General features: G+C 37.4%; 1 protein-coding gene and 1 pseudogene across 5 annotated transcripts in view; one reads left to right on the forward strand and one right to left on the reverse strand.

The window, feature by feature from the left end:
• CLIP4 (CAP-Gly domain containing linker protein family member 4) overlaps positions 1–17,014 on the forward strand; it is a 53,541-nt gene extending 36,527 nt beyond the window's left edge. For all 5 annotated transcript variants that reach the window (XM_016145332.2, XM_016145333.2, XM_016145329.2 and 2 more), the window contains 4 exons: positions 1,584–1,707; positions 6,074–6,135; positions 9,094–9,166; positions 14,755–17,014. In XM_016145332.2, coding sequence (XP_016000818.2) covers positions 1,584–1,707; positions 6,074–6,135; positions 9,094–9,166; positions 14,755–15,076 — 581 coding nt within the window. In that variant the 3' untranslated portion in view covers positions 15,077–17,014. The remainder of the gene's footprint in view (positions 1–1,583; positions 1,708–6,073; positions 6,136–9,093; positions 9,167–14,754) is intronic.
• LOC118605827 lies at positions 487–604 on the reverse strand (annotated as a pseudogene).
• Positions 17,015–17,254: the final 240 nt, after the last annotated feature.

Consider the following 17,254-nt stretch of genomic DNA (forward strand, 5'->3'; position numbering starts at 1 on the left):
TTTTCAAGAGTTATATGATGTCTTAAAATGGGAAAATGCAAAAAATTATATAGGAAAGCATTAAAGGCAGAGGGAAGTAAAACTTGGAAAATTATAACTGCGGCTCTTGGAGAAATAAGAAGGCAACCAAGCTAACCTGGTTAGTGACATTCAGAAATGTGATGGCCTCTTTTCAGAGCATTAGTGTGGCTAAGCAATAGATTTGTATACATTATTCTCTACTTGTGCATAGTAGGACTGTTTAAGTATAAAAGATACGGTCATGCAATTAGTCTTTTCAACCGAAACTCCAGTCCAAACTAGAAATTGGCTCAAATGTCATCTTTTTAGACATAACAGGGAAAAAACTAAGATTGTCTAGGTTGTCTTTTTATTTTATTTTATTTGTATTTATTTATTATTATTTTTTTAGGCGAGGCAACCATTGATTGACCTCACAGATCACAAGGACTTCATCATCTTACAATCCCTTATATTTTTTATTTACACCTACAGCACCTGGTCTTCCTAGGTGGTCTCCCATCTAAGTACTAACCAGGCCTGACCCTGCTTAGCTTCTGAGATCAGATGGGATCGGCTTGTTCAGGGCAGCATGGCCATAGACTAGGTTGTCTTTTTAAATGTTATATAATTTGACTCTTCAAATTAGTAATCTGAAAGAAACAATATTTTTGTATTTTGGAATTGGTAATTTGCAATAAATTTCTCAAAATCTATATCCTTATTTTTTAATTGATACTAATTGTAAGAGACCAAATACAGTTGCGATTATATTCTCCTTTTAAAATAAAAAAAAGGAATGGATTATTAGGCACTCTTAGCTGGTCTTGAGGTGCCCTCAATTTTAGAATCTTTAAGAGTATTTATTTTCTTACCTTATATTGATTACACTAAAAGCAACCTCACTACTTTAATTTTAAGCTCTCTAGAAAAATAAATTCTATTATTTTCCTACCAGTGGATTCCTTTAAATACTTAAAAGTCTTTTGGAATAGTCTTCCTATTAGCTAACCTAAATCTTTTCATTTAGGCTAGAAAGACTATTTCTTTTTATCCTGGGTGGGGGAAAAGAAAGTAAAAGAAAAGTCGCCATGATGTTTAGTCATCTTTTTCATATTATTTTTGTTCTTTAATTATTTAAGAACTGTTTGTGGTGTTCTAATATTGGGAGAGTAAGGTGAAAAGATTGAATGTTCATTTTATGATTTATACATCTCAGTGTTCTGCTGAAATGTATAAATCGTATTACCAAGTCAAGGACAGGTTCTTAGTCACTGAGGCTTTTAGATATATTTTGGTCATACATTACTGGCATGACAGCTAATCCTTGCCAAATTTGTGTTTGTGCATTTTATCTTTCTCTCTTAATGTAAAGCTCTGCAATTAAGCTTGTAAAATGTTTTTCCTGTTCATTTTTCAACGTTTCAAATTTTATCATTTGAAAGCTTAACGATCATGATGATCTTTCATCATTTCGATCACTTGTGAAAATGTGAAACGATCTAGACCTTGGGTTTGTGTAACAGCATAACAGTTTTGGAGACAGTGGCAGATGCTTTTCAAATCTACAATTCTCGTTCTAGGATATTGGTATGGTATAGAGCTCGAGAAACCCCATGGCAAGAATGATGGTTCAGTTGGAGGTGTGCAGTATTTTAGTTGTTCTCCAAGATATGGAATATTTGCTCCCCCATCCAGAGTACAAAGGTGAGGAAAACGGAATTCATGTTTATTCACGAGCACTTCTTGTAATTCGCAGCGGTTAATAGTTATCCTCCCTAATTTTATATTAAAGACGTGCGCTGACTACAGTGCTTGTCTTCTCTCAAGGGGTTAAACCAGCCACCTTCTTCAGAGAGGAGGCTCATGGAAAGATAAATTTGCTTTGCTGAGGATTCGCAATTTTAAAAACCTCCTTTATTTCTCATTTGCAAACCCTATGAGTATGTGTAGGCTATTAGAAGTGGTGTTTGCAGCTAAGAACAGTGAGAGCAGCAAGCTTAATCTGTCTTGCAAACAAAAGTAAAAATGCTCTCTGATTGCTTCAGTCACAGCCTAACTACATTAAATTTCCTGCCAGCAGGCACCCCATTCATTCTCCTACAAACCTAATGGAACCAAAATGGCTTTTTTTCCCTCTGATTTCTTTAGTTTTCAAAAATAGATAAGCAGTAGATCTTTGGGGGGAAGTGAAGCTTCAAGGATTTATATATAATATACCTCCTGGGCGTCTCTTTAGATAGTATACTTTTGTACCACCTCACACTGGTTTTAAAAAATAAGCTGAGCAGAAACTAAGTCATCGTGAAATTCCAGGTACCATTATGTGGGATGATTTGTGTGTGGAGAGAGGTTGGCTTGGTGTGCTTTTCAGCGAATGGGAAGTGGGATGCTGATCTTTAAACAGGGAATCACGTACGTGGCGTAACCACATTCACGAGAACTGATGTGCGATCACAGCCTGGAGGTCTCGTCCAGTTCACTTCCAACTAGACTGTGACTACCTCCTGGCAGATTTAACAGTTTTTATACCCATTTTCTTCCTCATTTTGTTTTTCATGTGAATATCTGTATATAATTTTTATATTAATTTTCTTATTCTATGATGTGCTCGGTATAATTCTTATTATTTATGATAGGATAGCATTTAACGTGTAATGCTTAGTGGTTTATAACGTATCGTCAATTAAATGTTTCATTTGATCCTGATAAGTGTTTGGTCAAGCTGGAAAATTACAATAGCTATTACAGACATTTATTGAGCATTTACTAAGTGGCAGGTTCTGCACGGTGCACTGTAGATGGAGAGGGAGAGTTGAGAACTTAATTCCCAAAGTGATCAGTTCATTAGTAATATGGACCTATTAATCCCCCTAAACCCAGTGAAAGATTATGATCATTCCCATTTTGTAGGTGAAGAAACTTGTTTCACGAGATAAAGTAATTTAACTGAAGTCATATAGCTAATTAATGTAGGGGAGGAAAAACTTTTCCTATACCCTCTTAGGCTCCATAGCTGTGGGGTGCATGTGGGGGGATGGGTTGGATCCGTGAATTAAACTGACAACAGATAAACAGGAGAAAAAGCAACATGAATTTATTAATTTTATTTTCATACACATGGGGCATCACAAAAAAGAACCGAATACCCAAAGGAGTGATGAGATCGGGATTTTTATAGATCATCTTAATAAGGGAAAGGGAGGGGCAAGAGGGCCACTTACGGGAGAGCAAATGATTTTTAGGAAAGATAAACGGGCCTTAGAAAAATGGCTGGGAGATTTGATGGTTTGTTCCAACGTCTGTCTGGGTGTGGTGTTGACTTCTCATCTCTCCTGTTATAAGAGTTAATCTTGATGAAACTCCTGGGGAGGGGATTAATGACAGTAGAGTTCTTTTTTTGGCGGTGGGAGGGGGAGGGGGGAGAATCTATTTCAGGCCTATGGAGAGTTCAGATAAGGCCTCTTCCTGCATTTATCGATTCTCATAGGTCTTCAGCTTAAAATAAACCTTATGCCAGAGTGGCATGTTTGGGGGCGGCATATTTTGACCTCCTACACTGGTTAATGGTGAGGCTGAACTCAGCCCAGGGTTGTTAATTTGTTGTTGTTTTTTCCTAAGCTCTCGCTTTTAGACAGTTTGCTGGGTGTTTTTGGTAGTCATTTTATAAGTGAAGAAAAAGAGGTTACAGCTAATGAGTAGTACCTACGCGTGCTGGCACCATTGTAGGGGCTCCGTGTGCCCCGCAGCAGCACCCCTGTGGATCAGGTGCGGTCGCTGTTGCTATTTCACAGAAGAGGAAAGTTAACCACACAGAGGGTAAGCGACAGCTCCCAAGTGGGGATTTGAACCCAGGTCATCTAAGTATTAGAATGGGAGCTCTTAACCATTACACCGTAATGGTTAAAACAGGCTCAGTGGCTTTCTTCAGCGCCTGTGTCTTATACATGATTGAGTTGGGAGTAAAATCCATGCCAAATCGCCCGTCAGCCTTCTGGATTCTCATGTGACTTTGCACAAATCTTTATTAACACATCGCTACAGATTCTTAACAAGTTTTATTTGTCTCCTAGTCCTCAGGACTGGGGTTCTTCATTTCATGTTTGATTACCCAGAGAACATAGTTGTGCATATTATAGGCACAGTAAATATTGATCAAATCTAGTATGGTGGTTTTTTTTATGCCGTAACAGCTTTTCTTTTTCACTTTGTGAAGCCACTTTCTTATGGTTTCATCTTCTTTTCCTCGCTTTGTTGACGGAGCACATGTTTTCTACTTTGTGTTTTCCTTGCCTTCTATTTGGTCTTCTTTAAGGTGATTCCTCTAACAGCAGCCCCCTCTTCTTGAAAGAATCAGGGCTGTCTCTGCAAATGAACTGCTGTTTCGATCCAGCTGTCTTCCTGTCATCTTCTGATTGTCTCATTCATCATCATCAAATACTATTAAGTGTCTTTTAGCACTTTGTGCTGTGCTAGGCATTCTATAAGCAAATAAAACAGACATGGTCCCTGATTTTGAGGAATTTCTAATTTAAACCAGCTTTGGAGGCTCTTCAAGAAGAAAAGAATTTTGAACTAGGGACTGCGTGAGGACGGCCTTAAATAACGTAGTGACCAGTCACAATCTCGCCTTGCATAGAGTTTCTCCCAGGTTGTAGCTGGCTGTCCACCTGCCCCCGCCCCCCGCTTTGTGTTCAAAACCTGTGCCTCCTGTCCCAGAATCTTTACACATGTTGTTTCCTCTGCTTGGATGGCTTTCTGCTGTCATTCAGCCTTCATCTAGTTAATACCTTTCCTTCTGTTAACATGTAAATCGACCAGTATTTCCTTAGAGAAATTAAAGAATACTGATTATTTCCCTCCCTCCCTCCCTTCCTTCTTTCCTTCCTTCCTTCCTTCCCTCATTCCTTCTTTTTGCCCAAGTGGTCTTCACCAGTATAGTATTGATTTTCTTATTTTCAGTACTAGGTCCTTATTACTAATGAACGGATCACTTTTGGAATTAAGTTCTCAACTATCCATTGCCAGCTAATTCAAGCATCTGTACTTTTCATCCAGTCATATTTTTGTGTTCATTAGTTCATCATCTATTGCTGTATGTTGACTATCATGTAAAAAAGATGCATATGAATTGCAAGATGAAATCGCAAATATTGCAAGAGTTGCAGGATTTCTTTTTTTTTTTTTAATTTGTTTATTTTTTTATGGTGACATTGGTTAACAAAATCTAGGAAGTTTCAGCTGCACATTTTAACAGTAAGGCATATATATATTAACATTGTGTGTTCACTTCCCATAATTAGTTTTGTTAATGTTACCACATATTTGACCCCTTTTACCCCATCTACCTCCCCCATCTCCCCTCCCCCTTCCCCTCTGGAGTTGCAGAATTTCTCGATGGTAACAAAATATACTGGAGGAAGTGATTGACCCAATGAAAGTTTTGCAGATTTAGGTCAGTAAACAAAAGAAAGAAAATGAGACTGTTAGAATGAGCCTTTTAAATATAAAGAATGAATTGCATATTAAAAAATAAAGACTAACCTCTCAGGAAAGTGACCTTGATAATTGTACTTAGTCAAATATAAAATAAAAAATGTTGAATTGTATGAGCCATACAATTTTTTCAAAAAATCACACACACACACACACACACACACACACACACTCAGGTGATATCTGTTTTCAAATTTAAGAATGTGTTGTTTTTATGATTGTAATATATTTGTTAAATTTAATGTGAAATAAATTTATTTTCATATTTTTTAGTTTCATCTTTAAAGATAAAATTCCAAAGAAATAAAGTCAGGTTTCTGTTTTTCAGTGAATTCACTTTAAGCTGACTTTGACTATACTAATTATCCTTAGATGACAAAGACCTTTTCTGTTTGTTTATCGCCTGTCTCCAGTGTAGATTGAAATTCATTCCTGGCTCATAATGATGCTTAATAAATGTTTGTTGAATGAGTTAAATAAGAAATAACCATGGGTGTGAAATCTCAGTTAAGAGTCAGTCTTAAATCTGAAAAGTGGCTTCTGGTAATGAGGTTTTCGTTACTCGTTTTCTTCGCAGAGTAACAGATTCCCTGGATACACTTTCAGAAATTTCTTCGAATAAAAACCGTTCTTATCCTGGTAAGATCACACAGTTTTATGTTCTTTATAATTATTTCTTTACATTCATTTAATGAAGCCTTTTATTTTGAAATATATATAGAAATATATGTAAATAAATATAAATATGTGCGCGCACGTGTGTGTGTGTATGAAGCGTATTCGTGGGTTTGTGTAATGGTAAAGCAGACAGCTGTTACCTCGCCGCTAGCTGAAGACTCTGGAAACCCTTGTGTGTCCCTCTAGCTTATCTGCCTCCCTTTTTATACACCCCGTTCTCAGGTTTGAGTCTTGAATTTTATGTTAATTATTCTTTCGATTTCTTTTATATCTTTATTACCCAGGTATAGATGTATCAATAAATGTTCAGTTTTGAGGTCTTTGCTATTTTGTTATACAGTGTTCCATTAAAATATATATATTTCATGCTATACTTGATAGCTGTTTAGGTTATATCCTGTTTTTTCCCTTTCTTTTTTTTTAACTATTACAAAATATGCTATTTTCCTGGTTTTTTTTTTTTTTTTTTGCTATTATTCCAAAAGCTTCTCTAGGATTGCCAGACATGGGGTAGCCATACTGTCAGCCTTTTTAGGGGGCGCCAAACTGCTTGCAGTGCACGTACGTGGTCGTGAGCAGTGGGTGGGAGTCTCTGCTGCTCCTTACCTCACCACTAGTCTCGTTTGCTTTAGAAGCCTTTGCCCATCTGATGGATTTCAATGGTCTCATTGCTGTTTAAATTTGCATTTTCCAGATTACAGATGAGGTCGAGCCTATCTTCATGTTTATGGGCCATTTACATTTTCCCCACAAATTTCACATTATTATAATGGTTTTTATGTATAATCAATATTTATTTATTTTGCTCACATACTTACCAACATCTTTAGTCATTAATCCTCAGAACTTGGGATCATTTTGTTTCTATTTCATGTATATTCTTTAAAATTCCTTTTAGAAAGCATCTGTTGGCAGCAAAGCCTCTCAGTTTTTTTTTTTTTCTAATGATAGTTTTCCTGGGTAAAACTAAAAATTGGTGGAAATTTTAGTTTAAAAGATATTTTCTCCCTGCATATTCACAATTAATTCTGCTGTTTTCTGTCTTCTGTCATTTTTTAAAATAAGTCAGCTCTGTGTCTGTCTAATCCATACTATTGTAAGTGATTTATCTTTTTTTTTTTAACTGCTTTTAAAGATCTTTATTTCCTTTGTGTTCTACCGTTTCACTGTGATGTGTCTCGGTGGAGATTTCTTTTATTTATCCTGTTTGGAATCATGGGTCTTCTGGCATCTGGGAATTATTATCCTTGATCAATTCCGTAAAAATTCTTGTTCATATACTTGAAAATATTTTCTCTTTTACTCTTTTATTATCTATTTCTGAAGCTCTGATGAGTTGTATGGTAGACTTTCTTACTTTCCTATGCCTCTTTTGTATTTTTCATAATTTTATTTCTCCGGACAATATTCTGGATATCTTCCGATCTGTCTTTCCATTTCTTGATTCTTTCTTCAGCTACGTTTATTCTCCTGCTTAATCTAACCACAAAATTTTTCATTATAAAATTTTAATTTATTTTCTTTTTGCAAATCTGTTTGGTTGTTCCTTATTGTCACTTATTTTTCCCATATTTTCAAGTTTTTATTTTATGTCTTTAAACATTTTAAATGTTATCTTTTATTTTATGTTAAATAATTCAGTATTTAAAGTCTCTGTAAGTCTGATTCTGCCATCTGTTTCTGTTGAGCCTAACTTATGGTGCCTTTTTTCCTTGTGAGTTTTGTGGTTTATTATTGTGAGATGCTAATTTTACTCGGAATTTAATGTGTGGGAATTTTTGAGGCCTGAGTTGGTGCCTCCAGAGACTGTATTCACCTCTGCCAGTTGTCTGGTGACGCTGCCAACGTGGGACTACTTTTGTTCATCTTCTCCGAAATGTTTTTGGTATTTTTTATATTATACAGGGGAAATGAAATTTGCTTATGATCACAGACTTGTGGGGGGGGGGGTGAATTTTACCTTCTTCTGAGCTTTAAGGTTGACACAAGCCACTTTCCTTTGTCTTTGTCCAGATGGCACTACATTTTGTTTTTCATTTAACCTTACACTGAGGGTGAGCTGTTGGGGATCCTCACTTTAACCAGGAACCTTGTTAGAATTCCCATTTCGGCTGGCCTCATGCTTTCTGTCCTTCCCTGTGTCCTGTGCAGTCTGTAAGGCGGAAGCCCAAGTCCTAGAACTCAGTGGCGTCCCGTGGTACAAGATGGCGGATGGCTTTAGTGCTTGGTTACCTCTCATGGTTTCTCTTTTTTGGTTTTGGCCTCTTTGAAATTGTGCCTTTTGTGTTAGCTCAATAGTATTTTTTTAAAAAATTATAGTTGATTTAAAATATACTTGCTTCAATCAAGAGATTCATTCAGCACAGCTGGTCAGCCATTAGCTACCAGAACTGGAAATCCCATTCTTTTTACACACATTTTTAAAAAATCTACCTCTTTGTGAAATCTTTTTTTTTTTTTTTAAATTACTCTGTCATTTGGGGATGGCAACAATGTTAAGCTCTGAAATCTATTATTTAATATTTTATAAATTGGATATATTTACTGATAGTGTTTTTAAACCATTTTTATCCTTTTCTTTTTTCACATGATTTATCAAGATTAAATTTAAGAGTGAAAAGATTCACTTTATCAATACCTAATTTAGTTTTATTTAGTTTTCAAGAAATTTTATGATAAAACTTTCAAAAGTTACGTAATGATGTTAACTTATTCATATATGTGCATCATTTGCAGGAAAGGTAATATAACATTTGTCAATAAATCTAAATTACTTTTATATTTTATATGTACTTACTATCTTTGCTTTCCATTTTCAAATAAATGTTTGAAATAAAATAAATGATAAAAGGTAACTTTTAATAGGGACTGCGAATCTGTGATTTATTTCTCTTTTCTGACCTTAACTTTCACATTTAGGTTTTAGGAGAAGTTTCAGTACAACTTCTGCTTCTTCCCAAAAAGAGATTAACAGAAGAAATGCTTTTGCCAAGTGAGTATTAAGATTTAGAAAAACACCTTTCACAAGGAACATGGCAGGTTTCTGTGAAAGAAGAAAAGTGGAATTTTGTGCCTTTTACATTGCTCGGTAGAATTTTAACACGTAGGAGAAAAGGTGTGATGAATGTATTGAGAAGAGTTCTTTCTGCCTCCTTTGCAAGCTCAATTAGAAATGTCAGCAGTGACTAAGGCAGTACACTGCACATATTTTCAGAGAGGTTTAGTACTGTCATTAAAAACCGGAGTAATTTACATTTCGTGTTATCATTGAATAGGGTAGGTTGATTTTAAACTCCGTTTACTTAATTAGAGATTTGATTCAATGTGTTCGGCAGTACTGGAAAGAAATGTCAGGCCTATTTGCATAAGGTAATCTTACTGTTATTTAAAAAAATATACTCCTACCTCATCTTGTAGAGTATACTGCTCAAAGTGCTTTTTTGTTTGTTTCTTTGTAGAGAGAATGTATTTTTCTTCCCCATTTACATTTACCCCTCCCCCCCGCCACACCCACACACTTTACTCCCTTTAATAGTCTTCTAAGACTTAGAAATGTTGTTACTTTTAGAGAATGGGAGGCTCTTCTAGACTGGTTAAGGTCCAGTCTATGTTAAATTGTTATGTTAAATTGTTCCAATGAATCTATGAACTTCCCTGGGGGGTGGGGGTGGGTGCGAGGAACACCTGACTGAGTAGGGAAATGCACGTCCGCTCCAGTGGGACCCTAGAAGCCACTAGAAGTTAGAGCCCAAGCACTAGGACTTGACCATCAGCTGAGCAACAGGCAGGCAGGTATTTATGTAATAACCTGGTGTAAAGTTTTTTGGAGGCGCCACAAAGGTCTGAAATTTCACCCTAGAGCCCTGGCTTGCCTTGAGGCACTATTGGGTACTGTTTAGCAGTGTTGGGTAGGTTTGGGTTTTTTTCCCCTTCCTTAAAACCTTCTCTGATTTTTAGAATTTTGAAATTGGTTTCCTCACTTGAGTAGGTAAAAGAGTTTAAGGGCAGTAACTTTAGCCTCCAGTTTATTGAACATTTTCAAGAGTTCTTAGGCAGAATGGAAGAAATTACTAAGAGACAACCAGAACATAAAGGATTCTGAAGGGGAAGAGGTATCAGAATCAGTGTTGAGATGTTGATGAGTGGAAGAATGTGATACAGAGAAACAGGGAAGGAGAAAAAATCTGAGTCGTGGGAATTACGCAGCCTATATGACTAGGTCGAAGGTGATCTTTTGACATTGAGAAGAAAATGTCAGCATTTCTATTTGTTCTCTATGAAAGTAAAAATGAATGAAGCTTTACTGAGACTTTTATAGACTGATACTGGTACATGTTTAAAAAAAGAAATACATTTTTGAGGCTATACGCTCAATTAAAAAAAGTTATTTTTATTTATAAAATATGTGACCAAAATGTGTGTGGTGATCAGTGTTGTGACAAACAAAAGAAAGACCTTGGGTGTCGGCTGGCACTCGTGTCGCTGGTCCTGGGGGTGAGGGAGACGTTGGCGTGAGGAGTGACTGTCTCCGGAGAGGTGCGGGTCGGCTCGGTGCTGTGTCGTGCTGTTGTTAACCTGGAAGCATGATGTGTTCTGGAGAATATGGGCTGAAAAGAATAAGTTTACTGACCTTTCCCAAATACTGTGCCATTTTCTTGTTGATTTGTCTGGAAATTACACTTCCAGAGGGACATGGAAAATTAGTCAGAGGTGATAGAAATTCCTGGGTGAGAAACTTGAAGGACTCGGGGCACGGACAGACGTGTTTACCCCACGTGAATGAAACATACCTGAGGCAAGGGGAAGGAGCGGCCTCCTGTGCCATTTTTGTGAAAGGACAGGATTCGTTTTTCTAGATCATTTCTTGAGATGAGCGCATTTCATTCCAAGGAGAAAATGATAGAAAGGGGGTTGGAAGAATTCTGTCTTCATTTACTGCCAGGAATGGGGGCGATAAAGAACAGGAGCCTGAGATCCTAACGCGGGCTTCACAGCGACCTGGCAGGCACCAAGGCGTCCTCTCCCGCGGTCCACGCCCGGCCGGGGGTCTGTGTCCCATCTGTCACCACACCTCATGCCATCATCACCAGCTTGTCTGAGCTCCTCTCTGTGTTACCAGTGTGACGACTGCTTAACAGTCTTCATTGTGTCCCGTCCGTAGAATCCAGCCTATGTTAGACAGCAGTTTATTGGGTCAGCGGCAATTCGGATGTCTTTGGGCAGGGTGCGTCCGATCCAGTTTGCCGCAGGTCCCATCATTTCACACTGCGTGTTGGCATTTTCTGCCTGTCCCTCAAAGCTTTTGGATTCTCAAACCGAGAAGGAAGTGCAGAGTCACAGGCACGGCAGGTGGAGGCCCGCGCGATAGCTCCTGTCTGTTTCTCCTGATCTACCTATTGCGGCGATATCCTCAAAGTGAGGACCAGTTCTCTCAACTCTCTGCGCTGTTCAAAATAAATAAAAATGTAATACGTACGGTACGCGTAGTTTGCTCCCATAACTCTGTCTGTATCCCCTTTCTGTCCGCTCATCTGTCAAGCGGGCTCATGCCACTCATCGCCGAAGTGTCTTCCCCAAGACCTTAAGGACAGATCTCCTTTCTCGTGCTCCTTCTGCACCGTACACGGTCTTTATTGCGGTTTCTATAACATTGTACTGATGGCGTGCAAATCCTAGAGCCTAGCCCCGGGCCTGTCATTTCATAGGTGGTCCGTTAACGTTTTTGAATGAGTAAACATGATTCTTAAATATGGTTCAGCTCTGAATTTCTGAACTTCCCTGGGCTTTTAGAGCTTCGACATAACTTGAATCAAATCATTCTTCTTAGAATGTCAAGTCTTTACCCAAACATTTATTACTTGTTTTTTTCTTTTAAAACGTTTAGTTCTGAAAGTCGATTGCACAAAATTTGAAAAATTATGAAAAACTAAATGCAGGCAAGTATCAGTTGTAATTTTACCACCTAGATGAGATTGTCACCATTAGCATTTTAGTATATATGTTTCCATTTTTTTTCTAAAGCATGTATCTGAATTTTTAAGCAAATTTGGACAAGTCATACCCTTTGAAAGGAAACTTAACGTATCCCATATTGTTTAATAATTTTCCTTAATGTGACTTGCAGTGTTTTAAAAGAATGTGCTGTGATATGGAAACATTTTTATGGCATAATAATAAATTTAAAATGTAACTAATAGTAGATGCCAGAATTTTAAAACATATCTCTATCTCCCTCCCTGCTCACCTGTGCGTCTGTGTGTGAGAGAGTGATCAGATAAATATCCAGCTTTATTTTCTTCTAGTTCTTTCTTTTTTCTATGTATTCATGTAACTCTTTATTTGGAATTTCTTTTAACATATACTGAGAGGTAAGAACCACATTCTTTCTCCCCAAATAATTATATAATTTTTACAGCATTCCTAATTAAATGGTCACTCCTTTCCCACTGATTTGAAGTTTTACTTTTTATCCCATAAGAAATAATTAGATGTATTTTTCTGAGCTATCTTTTTTGTGTCATTTAAAAGTATGTTCTCATGGAAGATCCACATTGTTTCAATGATCATAACTTTATAATTTAACAAATGGCAATGTAAACCTTGCTGTATTATTTTTCAACCCTTTTTAAATTACTAAAACCCATTATGGTTGCCTGTGTTGGGGGGGGCAGCCTTGGGTCTATGCCCATCTCTCTTTCCCATCTCTCTGACCTCAGGCAAATAGCTTAAAAATTCTGAGCCTCAAATTTCTCTTCCATTAGAAGGAGGTAATAGCAATACCTACTTCACTTGTTTGGGTGACGTTGGATGAGATAATGTATGCGAAGTATTTGGCAGAGAGTGCTCAGAAAATGATAGTCATTATTTGTGTGAAATTTAAAGTAATTTTGTCAGGTTGCAAAAACTATCCTTTTGGTGGTGAATTTGGGGTAAAATTGACATATATGTTTCCATTTAGGAAGAAAGCTCTTTTATGTTTCTTTTGCATGTTCCTCAGTAAAGAGTTATATTTTTTCTTAGAGGTATTTTGTATTTGTTTTTGTTTTTGTTTTATCATTGTATTTGTGCATTTGACGCAGTAAATAATATTTTTTCCATTATGTTTTCTCATTAGAATTTCTCATTTCTTAGCAAATGTGTCTTAGGACAAGTCTCTGGACCTCAGGTTTTCTACCCACAAAATTAGAGTGCGGTTGTTTTCTTACAGGGTCATTAGTGGGAGGATATGGGACATTGTATGTGATAGTGTATTTAAAAACATAGAAAATGAAATAAAGTAGAAAATCAGCAGGACCCAGTTCCGTTCACAGTCAGGCGCCATGCAGCTGGGTGACAGGCTCTGTGCTCACTACGGTGGGGACAGGGAGAAGGATTTCTTGAGGAGGAGATGTGGCATGGACGGAGAGGGTGAAGGCTCTGTTGGTGGTAGCTTCTGGATAACCATTTTGAGAGGCCTTCTAAGGGTCATAGGGCAACGAGACCTGGTAATGTTTCTGTTGCGGGTGAGTTTCTGCTTCTGGGTGACAGTGGAGGAAGCCCTAGGGTGGCACTGGCTTGAGGCCTGGGACAAATTCCTTGTGTGGACATCCAGTCGTTATGGGGTGAGGTTGGTGGTGGGTGCCAGGAGGCTGTACGCTGTAAGGAATGTTTTGTCATAGAGAAAAGGAGAAGGATCCCGCCCCAGGCAACTAAAATCCATCTTAAAATTAGTGGCAGGGAGGGCGGTAAACCCTTAAGTGTTAACTGACGTTCATTCATTATAGATATCTATAGGGTTACTTTCCAAAGTTGTAAACAGTTTTTTAAAAAATTATCTCTGTGCAAAGAAATATTTAAAAAGTGAACAAAAAATAATTTTAATTTACCATAGCCAAAATGGTAGGTTCTTTACTTTTTACTTTATTTGATTAGTGTTAATAGGTATAAGTATATTTTTTCTAACTGCTATTTTACTGAAAAAAGTGTATTTTTTCTAACTGCTATTTGACTGAAATATATATTGTGTATATATATATATATATTTCAACACACACACATTTGACTATTGAACAGTGTGGGATGGAATTGCACAGGTCCACTTATACCTGGATTTTCTTCATTAAATACCTGAACTATTTTCGACCCAGGCACACGGAAGGCCGACTCCGTGCACCATTTTACACAGGGCACACGATCATCCGTGGAATTTGGTATCTAGCGGGGTCCTGGAACCAATCCCTGTGGGCATCGAGAGACGGCAAATTTCTGGGGAGTTGAAAGTTACATGCGAATGTTTATCTCTGCAGGTGGTTGGCACCCATAACCCCCATGCTGTTCAAGGGTCGACTGTATATATATAAACCCGAAACCCAGATGAGTATAGTATTAAAATAGTTCAAAGAGAAAAACTTAAAAGATGTTAAACAAAAATATATTCTAATATTGCTGTTTAGAATTAAAAAAAAAAAAAAAATCAGGTCACGGCCATAAAGGATTCTCTTTTGTGACTGAACCGTGGACCCGGCAGCGGACACGAGTGTGCCACGCGGTGCCGTGCGGCTTTTGCACTGAGGAGTTTTTCCGACTCTCCCCTCCGCACAGGTCGAAGACGGCCTTGCGTCGCAGCTGGAGCAGCACCGCCAGCGCGGGCAGCGCCGAGGGGAGCCTGCGGCTGCACGAGGGGGCCCAGGTCCTCCTCACGAGCTCCAGCGAGATGGGCACGGTGAGGTACGTGGGCCCCACCGGCTTCGCCTCCGGCATCTGGCTCGGACTCGAGCTTCGAAGCGCCAAAGGCAAGAACGACGGAGCAGTGGGCGACACGCGCTATTTCACCTGTAAGCCCAACCACGGAGTCTTAGTGAGGCCAAGCAGAGTAACCTACCGCGGAATAAATGGGTCCAAGCTTGTGGATGAGAACTGTTGAGTTAGCCTTCCGAAGTGTTCCGTGAGTGTGAGAGCGTGTGTGTGTGTGTGCGCGTGCATGTGTGTATACATAGAGCTATATGGCATAAAATGCAGAGTCTGCGGCAGATGGTTGACTGTTTAGCCATATTTAAAATTTGGAAACATGGTGTCTTCATAAAAGCCATTATAACAATTCAGAGACTCCTTTAAAACACTAGCAATACGAACGGTTAGAATCATGGTTCTAGTAAAATAATTTTAAAGTAAGCATTCAAAAAGGCTTTTGAAGCTTTAGGCCCATGAAAATTCTGAGACTTAGGAAAAAATGTGCTGTTAGTTGACCAACTGATGTTGCTTTTTCATTTTTGCACATAATATTGGATTTTCCATATGCCATAGCTGTAAAGGTTTTCATTAGCATTGGTTAACATATGGTGTTCACACAATCTTTTCTGTCAATATTTTTAGAGTTTTTTTTTCCTTCTGTACTAATAAGTACAATAAGAGGATAGTAGCTATACGACGTGTATGTTTCGTATTTTTTTGGCATAATTATTGCCCTTTCAGGAATGCCTCAGGTAAAGATATATTAGAATTTTGGAGTTGGATAGGACCTTAGGGGGTCTTGAACTTAGATGCGCGCCCATCACCTAACACAGAGCTGCAAGTCTGGAGCAGCCCTTCTCTTCCCCAGAATCATCGACAGTGGTTAACAGAGCTAAGAACAGAATGTGGTCTCCTGACCTGTGGTTCATGCTCTTTCCTCGATACAGAGTATATAATCTCAGATTTTTCTTCTGCTTCATCTGGATGAACCACAAAAAACTATGATTAGGTTTATGAATTCAATTCATAATTAGAAGGTTTTGCACACGCTTATTTAACTTCCTTATTGGGCATATGTATAAAACACACACACACACACATACATGAAGCACTTTTAAACATGACATATTTCCATTTTTGTAGAGAACTTGCCATCATTTCCTCCTGGGTTATGGAAAACATTTAAAAAATTATATTTAAAGAGAAGAGTGCAAATTAAGACATGTTAGGAAGACTTTAGTAGATATTTAAATGTTTATGATTCCTCAATTTTTTTGTTTTATCATTCATAAAGCTGGTGTGTTTGCTGTCATTGCTGTTTTTATATTTTTAATTGTTGCAAAGTTCAACCTGTTACAAAGCTACAGAACTGTATCATGTTTTTATTTTCCTTGTTGAGCATATGTTAATAAGCTAAGCTTCATAAGAGAGTGATGTTATAATGCAAAACATTTGTGTTATGGATACATATTGAAGTTTATGGTCCTGTATGTAAAGATTTATCTCTAATTATAGATATTTAGACTTTAAACTACAACATAAATATCAGAACAGTTTGCTTTATAAGATTAGAAGCATCCTTCAGAATGGAGCTTTGTGCTTAGAAATAATATGTTGAACTATTTTGCAATATACTATTTAAAATCTAAATTCTGTTGCTTTGCTGTCTTTTTAAAAAAAATTTAGTACTTCAATATTGCTAGAGCTATTTTCCTGAAATACATTTGCAAAGTAAGCCTGCTTTATAACCAAGAAATATTTTTATTGATTGAAGAAAATGACTGTACTGCGATTTAAAAGTAAACTTATTTTATTATACACTTATTTCTTAAAAACTCTATTTATACCTTAACATGAAATCCCTGACTATACTGAACTTGGGTGTCCATAATTCTTCCTGTTAAATATAAAACACTATAAGTTAGAAACAGTAATGCTGATACTGAATTTATTTTGAGGTCAGAGAATCAATTGTTCTGTTTAAACCAGATTATTAAATCCCTAGAATATGTATATTTGCATATACTATACATACAGATTCAGTGTTTTCATTTGTGTTTTGCTTATTAAATGCCATTCAAAGTTCACTGCTTGAGCATTAATAAAAAGGGAAGCTGTTTGGGTTTTGGAACGGAGTCTTGTCATTTACACTACCAGCAACTCTGCTTTTCTCAGTAATTCAGAGTACAGATGCTTCGTACTTAACTTTTTTTGTTCTTACAGTAATGACTTGGATTTCTTCTATCCCTATAAAGAGTCTTTAAAAGTTTCACGCTTCCTACTCAACAAGTAGAGTTTGTAGCCACCCGCTATTACATTATTTTGATGGACAGAATGCCATTTAAGAAAAGAAAGTATCTCTACAGTTTTC

This window comes from Rousettus aegyptiacus, unplaced genomic scaffold (assembly GCF_014176215.1).
Source record: "Rousettus aegyptiacus isolate mRouAeg1 unplaced genomic scaffold, mRouAeg1.p scaffold_m13_p_7, whole genome shotgun sequence".
Classification (NCBI taxonomy): domain Eukaryota; kingdom Metazoa; phylum Chordata; class Mammalia; order Chiroptera; family Pteropodidae; genus Rousettus; species Rousettus aegyptiacus.